Raw genomic sequence first — 13,526 nt, 5'->3', positions numbered from 1 at the left:
CATTGTCTTTTTCATGCAGCGATCTTGTACTGAAGTAAATCTTTCATTGTTATTATTATTTTTTAGTTAAAATATATTATTTTATTTGTTCTTTAAATTCATCACAGGAAATGTGTAGATAATTTTAATACTTAAAATTACAAAAGACATGACTTGTTCATGTAAAACTAGTCATGTTCATTGTTTTTCTTTATGTTTCTGTTATATGTAGCGGTATAATTTAATAATACCTACAAAACACTTGTAGGTTTGTTTGGCTATACATTAGTTTATATTTGATATATATATACTGTAATTCTTTTTTCTTTTCATTAAAATGCTATAATTGTATTTTATTATTTTTGAATAAATTTTAAATTTACTTACAACATATTATTCTGCTTTTTTGCTTATTTCAGTTGAAAAAAACGTCTAGTCGATCAAATGGCGTGTTCTGAATAACAGTCATGTTAAAATAACAGAAACTTTTCAAAATAAATCTCTAGGTATATCAGAAATACATTTTTCACATTTTACTATTTATTTTCTTTAACTTTGTTTTCAAAACATTGGTTTGCTGTGTTTCCATCTCACCCTGGGAGTTTGGTTTGGAGAGTCCAAACTGACATGGCAAGCAATATTTTTTTTTCAAAAAGCCTTAGTTTAAGATTTTATAGATTGCATAGAATAACAATGTGAGACCATAAATTTAAAACGAAATAATTTTTTTTGTGGTATTAAAACAGTATTTAAAAGAAATTTAATAAAACTTCTGTTTGTATGTCTTTAATGAAAAGGTGAAATACAAATTTGTCAATAAGTGTTTATTGAACAATCAAACTTATACGAAATAAAGCAAATATTACGGAACAAAAAACCCTTCAAAGTTATCCCGTCCTTATACATCATGAAGGGAAGTAAATGATTCTTCTGATTGTTTTCAGCCGTCAAAAGCCGAGGTCTGGACCACATTATTAGCTTAAGATGTATTGCAAACCGAATTCTCCATACTGCTTCTCTTTCTGTTTTTTTTTTTTTTGTTTTGTTTATGTGTGTGTGTGTGTGTGTGTGTGTGTGTGTGTGTGTGTGTGTGTGTGTGTGTGTGTGTGTGTGTCTCCTCATGTTCTATCCCTTTCTGTTCCTTCCCATCCATGCCGTCTCCTCGACAGCCTTACATTGCCTTGCAACTCCACGGCCACTTTTCACACTGTCCTTGTCTGACGCTTTAAGACAACAATGGCAAAACTTTGTAGGACTTTCACATATAAATCATAGTGTTAGAACACAAACATGATACAAAACATCAACAGGTTTAGTTTCCATAGTGATCCATCCATCCATCCATTTTCGTACACCCTTATCCCATTGGGGTAAGAGTGTAAGAGGGTGTCCAGGATGATATCGTAGACAGGTCGGCAGGCCATCTCAGAGTTTCCATAGAGATTGCTGTACTAGTCAATGCACAACAGATCACAACAGATGTTTAATTATCACCCTCTCTATGACATTATTGATTTTTCCGTTGCTATCTTTATCAGTTATGCTTTACTATTAACATTATTATTATACAATACATTAATTCAAGACATATCTTCAACAATATTCAGTATCTCTGCTTTGTCTTTAGTCCAAGATGGTTCTGTTCTTCAGCTTCTGATGTCAGAATAAACCACATTGCTGTACGTCACTGTGGACGACCGGCAATCGACGCTTCGGTGGGGCGAAGACACACTCGAATAGACGACGGATTCTGCAGTCTGTAAGAGGCGCTTGTGTGAAATAACCATTTGAATTTACATATAGCATAACGTGAAAAGATGAGCTCACCTGATCAGGAAAAGTTCTATTAGGGGCCCCTGGAGATTGATTAAAAGTAAAACCTCAGATCGACTCAACTCGATGCAAAAGTAACATTTATGTCATTTTGCACGTAGTTTTACAAACCAGCAGAAGCTTTTCTCCGGGATCTGCAAAGCACCCAGGAAAGGAGGAGAGTCGTGATTCCAAAAATGATGTTTGACGTCACCAGTACAACAACGGTTGGATTCAGCCCACCTTCAAACAGAAGGACACAATAGTGAATGAATCATGAAAGGAAAGGTAACATATTTCAGTCAGGAAAAATGTGGCGAAATAGAGCAAATTTTAAATACTCACACATTTTTATTGAAATATGTAGTCATTGTGATTAATTTCAATAACTGAGGCTAATTCTGTTGGTATCCTGCGCTTAGTTAAAACTTCTCTCTACATCTCTTGAATGTCTTTTGCTTCAATGTTGTTTGTGAACTTTTTTTTTTTGTTTGTTTACCAGACTTTTGATCTTAGCAATGTGTGAACAGGCAGCTAGTTCAGAATGGTTAACTGTGACTTACCCTTCTTATAGATTGTGTCAGTCACTTTCTATTGGAAAACTTAAGTCAGCAGACTTCCACATGACTCGTGTAGGACATGGACATAACATACTTTATGTCTCTTTTTTATCAGAAATGTTATATGGAGTAAAACAAATGTTTGACTCTTGTTTATAAGCCATCATCTTAAAATTCAATGTATATAAAGGTTTTGTGTGCAGCAAATCTGTACATTTCATAAGATGACCTAAAGTGTAAATAAATATGTTTTTTAATTATACTGTATTGTTCAAAGATTACATGGGATCTGTAAATTTCTAGAATTTCTTTTATTTATTATTAAACCAATTTGAAGTGCACTGCTAGACAGAGACTTGTTAAACCATTTACATTTAATTTTACATTCAATTCTGTTGTATGTTATTTGACTTTTTTATATATATATATTTTCCACATGAAATCCAATCTTGTCATAAACATCACATATATTTTGCGATTCTCTTACTGTTAAAAACCATGGACACGTTTCCAAACTGTGTCTGTCCGCACACGGCGGCGGCGCAGTAGTAGGTTCCCCCTCCGTCAGAGTCGACGTCTCTGACGAGGAGCTCGTGCACGCAGGTCGTTTCTCCGCGCTCGGTCCTCTTACAGGAGTCGTCTGTTTTCCGAGACACGTGAATGACTTCTGGAGAGGAACGCTGAGAGGTTTTCAGCCACATGACCCCGGTGTCCTCTGCCGTGCACTGAGCTGCGTGGAAGGTGCAGCTGAAAGTCACGGCGCCCTCCGACCCGACCGACAGGGATTTTGGCGGCTGGACCACTGAGTGGTTCAGCTTCACACCTTGGAGAAGAAATCAGATCAACTGTGATCACAAGAGCCGTTTGTGGGTCCGACTAAAACTAAATCGATACAAGAATAGACTGAATACCTTGCAGCATCAACAAGGTTCCCGACCCAAACTCAATGTCATCTACCCGCAGAACTCCACAGAAGTAAGTTCCAGCATCGTCCCAAGACGCTGCTGATATGGTCAGGTGATTATTGGAATTTACTGAGTAGCGATGCTTCAGTTCATCAACTACAATCCATTTGTAGCGAGAAGAATAAGTCGCAACCACCTGCAGTCTTCTCTCTGCTGTCAGTTTGCACCACACTCTCTTATCAATTATACTCTTTAAGACGCATTCGATGGTTGCTGATTCTCCGAGCTTCAGCGTTCGCACCGAAACGGGCTGAGAGACGTCACTGAGCTCTGCTCCACCTGTAACAAAAACACAGAAGAAATCATCCTGTTTTTGCACATAGAGGGAGACAGAAGATTTTCCTAATCTGCATTTTTTGTTTATACTCACACAGATAACAGAGCAGGAGCACGGTCGCAAAGAAAACCATCTTCTCTTCTGTACTTCCACTTAATTGCAGCAGTCAAGTCTACTGAAGTGGCAGAAAGTCACCAGGCGTAGACGTACCAACACCAGGCTGCTCTACATTCTGCCACGTCTGTCAGCTCTGATTGGTTCATGAAATTGAGCACTGAAAAGCTTGATTTGCTGATTTCTGAGGAAACAACATAGCAAGAAAAGAAAAAAAGAAGTGGTTATTTAAAGCAGCTGAATGACTGAGACTGTTGTGGGCCGTCTGGCCTTGTTTTGTCTTCCTGTAGTTAGGGCAGCAAAATGTGACATTTACGGGTTTTACTGTGAAACAAGCAAGCAAGAGAAATGACAGGGCAGAAATGTTTACCATCAAAACTTCAATTATACAACCCTTCGTCACTGTGTTCACTTAATTATATAACGGTCACAATAAATAGAAAGCACTATTCCTTTAAATGCTAAGTGTATCTGGAGATTTCTTAGTTGTTTTCTTTTCAGTTTCTTAGTTGATCAAAAGTTTGAGTTTGGCTTCATCTTTGATTGAGACGACATCATGACTGATGTTAATTTGTTCCATGATATTTATATAATTAGTACATTTTACAAAGCAGGACAACATGATAAAAAAAAAATCCTAAGCAAATTTTTATTATTATTATTATTTTTTACCAATTAAGCTTCGCCTCGTTGTTGACGTTTGAATTTTAGGAGCTGATCATTCAGCACCAGCTGTTGCATCGATTTCTCCGGACTTTGAAAGTCAACTTGTTTTTGCAGTTTACACAGAATGTGCTGCTTCAATGAAACTAGAACCAAATATCATAACACCCATTCGGTACTAGCAAATAATTATAGAAAACACGTAAAGTGCAGGAATATGTTCAAACCGGCTTGTACAGTAGAATGCCACTTTTCTGTCCCCCATCACATTTAAGAAGTAACAGTTCCAAGTTCAGGTCACATAGAATAAAACTGAATTAGTCCATCAAAATCTCAACATTAACCAGTTCCTCCATCATTTTATTTTATCTGCTTTACTATTTACATGTTTTTAGCTTTAGATAAGTCTGAAATATTGACAGACTTCAATGTTCACTCTCCTGAAAACACTAGAAGCCTGTTGTTCCTCTTTTTTGTAAATCCTCACGTGCTCTCTGATAAAAGTGAGTTAGAAATAACAGAATCTGCAGGTCTTTATTTCTCTGTTGCGCCTGCAGACCTACAACAGGTTCCAATCCCTCGGTCCAGCAGGTTCCCTGCAGTATAACAGACGTTAACTTGGCAAAATGTGTGTTCAGTTTACATGGTTAAGGAAGGTGAGGTCAGAGCTATTACTTTTCAAAGCATCGATGAATCAATCCTACGCTGCGCATTGACAGAGGTGGCATAAAAAAATGCTGAACGTCTCAGGACTGATGCTACAAGCAGCCCCTCAACCACAGACACAGAAACATCTAGGACAGTAGGTGTTCTGAAAGAGGTTATCTCTTCATCTGATCCCTGTAAAAGTCAAAACAGATGCTTATCTCCAAGTGTAGAGAAAATGCCTCGACTCTTGGCGTCCCGCCTCCATTTGACTGATGCGCTTGGCAGATTAGTTGAAAGCAACACAGTTTGGATTTTTGGTTAATTTGGAAACTTTCAAGTGTTTAAAAAAATATTGTGTGCTTCTAATCAGGTCTATTGACCTCTTGATAAGGTTTATGGCTGACTCCAGAGTTTTCTTTGCCAAGTCGGAAAATAATTTGTTTGCTAGCACTTATTGATTATTGATCCATACTGAGCACAATGAGAAACTACAAGGATCTCTTTAAAACAGAACCAATGTTAGCTTTGTAATATATTCTGTTATTTACTCTCAATTAATAGCATTAATAACAAAAGAGAAGCCAGTAACTCAATGTGTAAACCTTTTCAGGGTTATACATAAATGATTCAACAAACAGAAAAAAGCACAGAGGCTCTTATTTCCATGACAACTGAAAGCACTGGGAAGAGATACTCTCTCCCAGAAAAACAATTATCAGTCATAATTTGTAGCTTATGCTTTATATGGATGGATTTATTGTGATAATTATCCAGTAAAGAAACAAACCTTTCCCTTCTCACACTGTGATACAAGCCGTCCTCTCATTGCACTTCCACATTCGGTTTTCACATCACTTTTTCAAAAGGGATCGATAAAATCAACCGGTAAAAACAAATGTTGCCAGGAAAACCCGCGAAGGAAAGTTTATTTATGCAGCATCATTCAAACAGAAATCATTTCAAAATGCTTTTCAGGACATCCAGGGTAATACATGGAAAAATTTAAATAAAAGATAAGCGTAAAGGCATTTCATTAAAAGAATACAGATATCAAACACATAAGAGAACCAAAGATCAGTACACCAAAATCTTTTCAGTCCTAAATTAAAAGTTTCTGCACATCTCAGGTCTTCAAGAGGCATGAGTTCATCCTGTAACCGATGAGCTTCAGGTGTCGATGACAATATTAAAGGAATTACAAAACGAAAACCTCAGACCTCTTCTACAAACTCAGTATTACATCAGAGACATAAAGACCAAAATGTCTACCTTCTAATATCTGCAGTAAACACATTCACTCCAGACTCCATCCTTCTGTCTCATCGATCTGCTGGTTGCCACGGCTACAGCAATGTGATAGCTCTTTTCTCTGCTCTGCAAAACAAAACAAAATGTGTTTATAGTCGTTGCAACATGCATGAAAACTGTGACTGGACGAAGCTTCAATGTTAAAGGTCAATTCACCTTCACATGTGCTGACTGGCGCTTTGGTTGGGACTCTGCTTGTGACAAAGGAAATGTTTGTTTAATGACGTCAATTATTAATGATAAAAGAAATCTATGAGTAAAATCAAAAACATTTGAAAATTGTGTTACCTGAAGATACGCATTTTGTTTTTTGCACAAAGACAAACCCAGTAAAAGACTGAGGGCAGAGGTCAACGCACAGGCTGCACTCAGAAAAATGGTGACCGAGTCGTCTGCATAGAAGAAGACGATACAGACAGAGTTCTTATTTTTAGTTAATCGAAACGATTTTATAGGTTTAATTTAGAAACTATGATACCGGTACTCACATGTTAAGTCCAGGTGAGTCGTGTTTCCGAACAGAACCTGTCCGCATGAGGCAACGGCGCAGTCGTAGTCCAGAGCTTGAGACGCATCCAAGCCGTTCAGAGGCAGGACGTACACACAGCTGTGTGTGTTTGCTTTCTTGTCACTCATATTGTCGCTGCTCTTGTGGGTGTAAATTAACTTCAGGAAAGAGTCTTCAGAGCCTTTGAACCAGTGAAAGCCGTGCTCTCCGTCGTAGGGCCCATTTCGTAACGTGCAGTGTGTCGCCGCAGAGCCGCCAGGCCGGGCGTTCTCCGACTCCGGCAGGTTAGCGACGCCTTCGGTTTTGAAGCCCGACCCGTCCACAAGGACAGTAATGCCCTCCAAAAACTCAAACGCCTGGGAAAACAGGCTGACACAGTAGTAAGTAGCCGAGTCTGACACTTGTGCATTTAGTATCTCCAGGTGGAATTGGCCGCTGCCAGGTTCCACTTTGAATCGTGGATCGCTGGTGATCAGGTCGCTGTGAGGAGAGCCAGTTTGTTTGTGTTTGTAGAACTCAGACATGAGCTGGGCTTTTTCCCCCGTGGTTTTTTTGTACCAGTAAAAGATCAGTCCATTATTGCCTCGGTAGAAACATTTCAAGGTCACGCTCTGGCCAACGTGAACGGATTTAAAATCCAAAGGGGATGACAGTTCCAAAGCTGCCGAAGGAGCTAAAGAGAAATTTGAGAAGAAAATCAAAAGTGGCTATTTATTATAGCTGCAAACTTATTAAATATGCTAAAAATCCATGAAAAAGAAACCCGTCATTACATACCAACTGTTGCCAAGAACAGATAGAAAATCTTCAGAGTAGTCATTATGCTTAAATGGCTGCACTGGACTGATACAATCTCTCAACATGTTCTACTTTCTCATGAGCGAACTGGATGCTACCACCCAATCAGAAACAAGGAGGGAGTCAGTAAGCCCACCTGGTGTTAATGTTGGGCGGCAGACAGGAAGATGTGATGACAGAATTGGTTAAGATGCCGTCAGAAGTCATGAAAGTCATTTAAAAGTTCTCACTGAGATGAAGATCAACATCAGTGTCAGGGAAAGTTACTGAACTATGGGCCCTGTGGAACAAATGTTCATTAGATTTATTTGATTTGCATCTTATTTCTCTGTTGGCAAAGTGATCACGGCCAATGACTCCCACCTGGGAGACCCGTGTTCAATTCCCGCTAAGCTACAGGATCTGGTCCCGCATGGCATTGTCCTTCTAAGGAAATCTTTTGTCAAAGATTATTTCTAAGTTAAAAGATATAAGGACTATAAGTCATTGTATCAGTACGGTTCCTGTAGCCTCACGGTCCTCCCCCCAGAGACCTGGGTTCGCATCCCACTGGCTGCAAGCAGTTATGTTTAAGTCTATAGATGGCAAGAACTTCAGTTACCATGGCTCCTGTAGTCCAGTGGCTGATCTCCGAAGACACAGAACCGGGCACATGATGCTGACTGAGATCATCGATTGGTCCCCTAATGACAGGCACTTAGTTATGGTGGCCCCAATAGTCTAGTGGCTACTTAGGAAACTAAAAACGTGCCTGCTGCAGCTATAGTCCCAGGGATAATTTGGTATTTAAATGCACAACACACATATACACTCAGATGGGATACAGCAACAGAAAACCACTGATGTCAGCAAAGAAAGGAAACAGACTCAACAACATTTGGAAAAGAACTGATTAGAAAAGCGTTTACAGTCTTGGTTTTTGCAATGACATTCAGACAGAAGGATCAGAATATGACCCGGCAGGAAATGTGGATCCGTAACGCTTTGTGTCAAAGGTTAGGGCTGGTGATGTATTGTACGACCCATGAACTCCTTTGATTCCCACCAGATTGGTGTTAAATACTCATGTCTACTACTATTTCATAACATAACAAACCATAATTTTGAGCAAAATTCATAATTGGTAATAAAAAATTACCAATACATTCTCAAGCGATCATGTCTACAGATTAATTAGTATTTTCTGATTTCCATGCCCCTAGATCAAAGTTTCTTTGTTTATTTTTCAGTAGAATGAACCATTAAACATTTTATACCGAAATTAATAAATTCATACAAAATTACATTTTTATCAACAAATTACCAAAATATTTTCATAAGGTCATGTCAACATGGGGAATAACATCAAGCTTGTGTCAAGTTCAGAAATTATTCATATATATCCATACATAGGATATACAACAAATCTATTATTCAGAAAATGACCTAAATATTCTCAGATCTTGAGAATGATTTTAACTTTGCTTTGAGAAAATGTTTGATCCAGGCACATCGAGGTAAAATAATATTATTCCACATGAAGACACGACTCTATGAAAATATTTTGGTCATTTTTGGATGAATTTTTTGATTTTTTTTAATGTAACCAGCTAGACACAAAATAAAATTAGTCAAACTTTATTATAAAATTACCCAAAGCCTATTGGCTTTTGTACAAAAATATTGTACAAAAGCCAATTTTTTGTACAATTTTCCAATACAATGCTAATATTTTTACCATGTTCGCATTGTTAGTGACTTTGAGATGTATTCAGAAACGTGTTTAAATACAGAATCAACTAAAGAAAATTTCTGAAAATGTGACAGTTGACCTTCATTATATTCAAAAACGGCTCAAATCCTTAACCATAGCCTAATTTTTTTTTTTTTCAAAATAAAGTACATTTTCCTTATATTACTTAGCATGTCTTATGCTAAGTAATATAAGCCCCCTTGTGTTACTTTATCAAACACAAGGGGGCGCTCGAATCCGGCTGATGTGTGTTGTGGTTAGGATGGATCTGAACAAACTTATGAAATAAAAATCTTTATAAATAGCAAAAGAATATTTTTATACACCTTGATTTTTATTTTCCATCCCATTTTAGGTTTGATGTCGGGTTTAATGGATCTTCAGTAAGTCCTTTGGATCGCCTTTGTTTTTGAATCAAACTATAACCATCACATAGGCAGCTTTGAGTTTAAACTAATGACATTTGATATTTACTCTGAAGCACAAAACCATAAAGTCCTTTATTGCTGTTATTCTGGGTACAAAGAAAACGAGAAGCTGCACCTGACGGCACCAAAGCAAAGATTTCCTGCCTGGAACCACAAAGACACACACACACACACACACACACACACACACACACACACATATACCACACACACACACACGCACACACGCACACACACACACACACAAAAAAACAAAGGCTCATAAATATGCATATCAGTCTCATGAAAACCATATTGAGATCCAATCTACAAAGAGTAGACCGCACAGGAAGTTGAACAGATTCCTCAGCTCAGTAGAAGATCTGTTTCTCTGTATAGCAAATTTTTTAAATTTTCAAAAGAAATCTTCTATTTAGGTGGTTTCTTGATTCTTAAGACCAGGTAGTGATCAAACCTCAGGTTGGCTGGCAAAATTGAGAATGTAGCCAAACACAACAAAGTCCCCAAACTGAGTTTTACCAAAAGGATTGTCCTTTTTATTTCTATAGTAAATGAAATTGTCTTTTGCATTTACTCAGATCATCTTTGTCCGACTTAAAATAATAATAATAATAATAATAATAATAATAATAATAATAATAATAATAATAATAATAATAATAATAATAATAATAAAAGAAATTAAAGTTTCCATCAGTGTTACAAATATACAGTAGCCTGAAAAAACTTTAGAAATGTTGAACAACTTCTATAATATTTCTTTATTACATGTTGTAACTTAACTCAGTTTCTATCAAATACTAGTTTTCACTCAGGTTTGAGTTTCTTGTAATTTTAGTCAGAGCCGCACTTTGAATCTGCAAGGCATCAAACGACTGCAGAGACTTCCTGCCAGAGGCCACAAATAGCACAGAGGGGTCCAACATGCACGGCCTGTGAAGAGTCGCCAACCTCACCGGTCGCTTCATCACATGTTGACTTGTGCTACTTCCATGCATAATGTCAGTGGTTTTGTTTTTACTGTAAAATGTTCCGTGAGTCACCTCTGCAGTCTTCAAAGTTGCCCAGCTTGTTGCACGCTCTCTTCCTGAAACCTTCCAGCACTGCGACACTGAGACCAGTTGGTTTTCTTCTTCTTTATTTAATGCACATTTATCAGAAACACGGAGAGCATTTGTTTGATACTGTAGAACAGTGTTTCCCAATTCCAGTCCTCGGGGCCCCCTGCTCTGCATGTTTCAGATGTGCCTCTACATCAGAACAGCTGATTCAAATGATTGCATGACATCTTCTGCAGCCACCAAGAACTGCAGGAGCCAGTTAATCACCCAAAGATTTAATCCAGGTGTGTGGCAGAAAGAAACACCTAAAACATGCAGGCAGGGGGCCCCGAGGACTGGAATTGGGAAACACTGCTGTAGAGGACGTCGGATTTCATTCATTTATTTATTTATTTTTTCAAATGAAGGAAAACTACATGTTCACCACGTCCGGCTCTACTGCTTCAGAGTAGAGTATGTACACACACCGCTGGCTTCGCTCTGCGTTCCTGAGCTGATCACGTTCTTCTCACTGACGGTAGCGTAGTGGAGGTGACCTGCATCCACAGAATCCTACTTGTAAGAAAAGAGGAGTTTTCAGAACACATCTTGTGACAAATTGCACAAAACTTTGTAAAAAAACATCTTCTTTTTTTTTTTTTTCATGATGGTTGTTGAGAAACTTCCCAACCATCAAGGCAATTTTGTAAACACCAATTTTATTTAAGAAATGTAACAACTAAGAGGAGATTATTGTGCATTGCATACTAGATATCTGTCACATTTGTTGTCTGTTGTTTGACTTTACTTGTAGTTGTAGATGAAATACTTGGGCTTTTGGAGCTGGAGCAGCTGGAGATCTCTCTGGAGGATCTGTTGAAGTGAACCGTAGACCAACTCATTTATCTACTAACAGTTTAAATGATTAAACACAAGCAGCCAGCAGATACATTTTATAACAAAAATATGTATGGTCTCTGGTTTTTAGCTAAATTGTGGAATTCAATAATATAACTGATTATATAAAAAGAACAAATTATTATTATTATTATTATTATTATTATTATTATTATTATTATTATTATTATTATTATTATTATCATTTAAGGTCAGTCAAGTCTACTGGTTAGCTTAATAATAATAATAACAATAATAATAATAATAAATGTTCCCTGTCTTCTGCCCACATCACTCTTTGGTCTAACATGTCTCATAAGTTCCAAAGTACGTGACACACCTTCATGATTGCGTTTCTTCGTCTTGAACAGTTTGTGGGATTTGTACGCCAACAGACCCATCAGGACGACGACGAAGGCCAAAGTTCCTGTCAACACGTACAGCAGGACAGGAGAATCCAGGTGTTCTGTAGGGAGACAGAGGTCAGGAGATCTCACAACCACCTCAACTCATCACGCGAAGTTCTGTTTGCTAAACAATCCACTACCCTTGTAGTCCAGCTTGGTCCCGTTTCCAAGCAGGATGTATCCACAGGCGGCGACCGCGCAGTAGTAGGTCCCAGCGTGAGACACGTTCAGGTTCTCCAGTGGCAGCTTGTACACACAGGTGTGAGTTTGACTGTTTGGCTTCATCTCACACTGGTTTCTCCTGTCCCCTTGCGCATAAATGATTCTTGGATTAGATTCATCAGAGTTTTTTAGCCAATAAACTCTGTGTTCTCCATCGCCGATCCCAGAGTGCACAGTACAGTTCAGCACAGCAGAATCTCCTGGATGAATGGTTTCGAGTTCTGGCTGGTAGACCGACGTTTGGAGGTCTAATGCTAAGTCCTTTACCTGGAAAATTATGCCCTCCAAGAAGTCGAACTGGAACGAGTGGCCACTTACACAGTAGTAAACGGCCGAGTCTGACGTTTGGACATTAAAGATCTTCAAGTTGTTTTTGCCGACGCCCGTATCCGGCTGAAACCGTGGATCGTTGTTAAACGGACTTTTCATAAAGCCTTTGCTAGCATGTTTCAAGAACTCCGACATCAGCTGCGGTTTCCGTCCCGGACTTTGTTTGTACCAGTAAACGCTTGTTGCAGAATTTTCCTGATAGGAGCATTTCAAAGTCACGTCCCGGCCAACACTGACGGCTTCAAAACCTAAACCGGACGATGACGGTACCAGACCTGTCGCGAACACTAGAAAGGAAACATATAAGAATAGTAAGTAAAACCCATTAGTGTCTAACAGAAAACATCGCACAACTTACTCAGGTTCCCCAAAAGCAGAAATGTTGCATAGCCAGCACACACTGGAAGATCCATTTTCTTTAAGGGGTTTTGCTTCACTGATAAAATCTCTTTGGTTGCTCTACTTTCAAGAGACAAGACTGTGTACGATTGGCCCACCATAAGTGTCACAACACTCACATTTTCTCTGTCTGTACTTCATATTCATGCTGGAAACATTTAGTGTGCAGAACAAGTCATAGTATTTTTAGTTTTCAATTTACAAACCCTGTAGAGATTTGATAAAGTTGTTTGGAACATGAAGCTGTGAATGATGTCTAAATTATTTTTAATCTATTTGGATTTTCTAAACTGATTTTGGAAGAGGGAACTTAAAGAGACGAATGAGTTTAGATGTCAGCGCTAACAGGCTATTGAAAGAGACGGTGTTGTCTTCCTGACCTCAGGGGTACGCCACAATTTTCTACAAGCTTTTCTCATCACTTACATACAGATCACGT

The 13,526-nt window shown here is 38.3% G+C and overlaps 3 protein-coding genes across 4 annotated transcripts; all 3 read right to left on the bottom strand.

The window, feature by feature from the left end:
* Positions 1-1,052: 1,052 nt before the first annotated feature.
* Positions 1,053-3,778, bottom strand: LOC122820732. Of its 2 annotated transcripts, XM_044098314.1 has the most exons (6): positions 3,687-3,778; positions 3,263-3,595; positions 2,839-3,174; positions 1,924-2,034; positions 1,807-1,835; positions 1,053-1,736 (listed from the first exon to the last, which is right to left on the bottom strand). In XM_044098314.1, exons 1-6 carry the CDS (start codon positions 3,724-3,726, stop codon positions 1,626-1,628), a joined length of 960 nt encoding a protein of 319 aa, XP_043954249.1. In that variant the 5' UTR covers positions 3,727-3,778; the 3' UTR covers positions 1,053-1,625. The 2 variants fall into 2 exon arrangements, with proteins under 2 accessions (XP_043954249.1, XP_043954248.1); XM_044098313.1 differs by having other exon boundaries at positions 1,053-1,835.
* Positions 3,779-6,380: 2,602 nt separating this feature from the next.
* Positions 6,381-7,358, bottom strand: LOC122820643. Its single transcript, XM_044098216.1, has 4 exons — positions 6,815-7,358; positions 6,615-6,718; positions 6,483-6,520; positions 6,381-6,392 (listed from the first exon to the last, which is right to left on the bottom strand). Exons 1-3 carry the CDS (start codon positions 7,356-7,358, stop codon positions 6,485-6,487), a joined length of 684 nt encoding a protein of 227 aa, XP_043954151.1. The 3' UTR covers positions 6,381-6,392; positions 6,483-6,484.
* Positions 7,359-11,288: 3,930 nt separating this feature from the next.
* Positions 11,289-13,135, bottom strand: LOC122820642 (immunoglobulin kappa light chain-like). The gene is made up of 5 exons (XM_044098215.1): positions 13,047-13,135; positions 12,277-12,975; positions 12,070-12,195; positions 11,641-11,705; positions 11,289-11,405 (listed from the first exon to the last, which is right to left on the bottom strand). Exons 1-5 carry the CDS (start codon positions 13,099-13,101, stop codon positions 11,289-11,291), a joined length of 1,062 nt encoding a protein of 353 aa, XP_043954150.1. The 5' UTR covers positions 13,102-13,135.
* Positions 13,136-13,526: the final 391 nt, after the last annotated feature.

The sequence above is a fragment of the Gambusia affinis genome, linkage group LG18 (assembly GCF_019740435.1).
Source record: "Gambusia affinis linkage group LG18, SWU_Gaff_1.0, whole genome shotgun sequence".
In the NCBI taxonomy this organism is placed as follows: domain Eukaryota; kingdom Metazoa; phylum Chordata; class Actinopteri; order Cyprinodontiformes; family Poeciliidae; genus Gambusia; species Gambusia affinis.
Note: the sequence above shows the minus strand (reverse complement) of the source record. Positions and strands in the feature narration are given on the sequence as shown.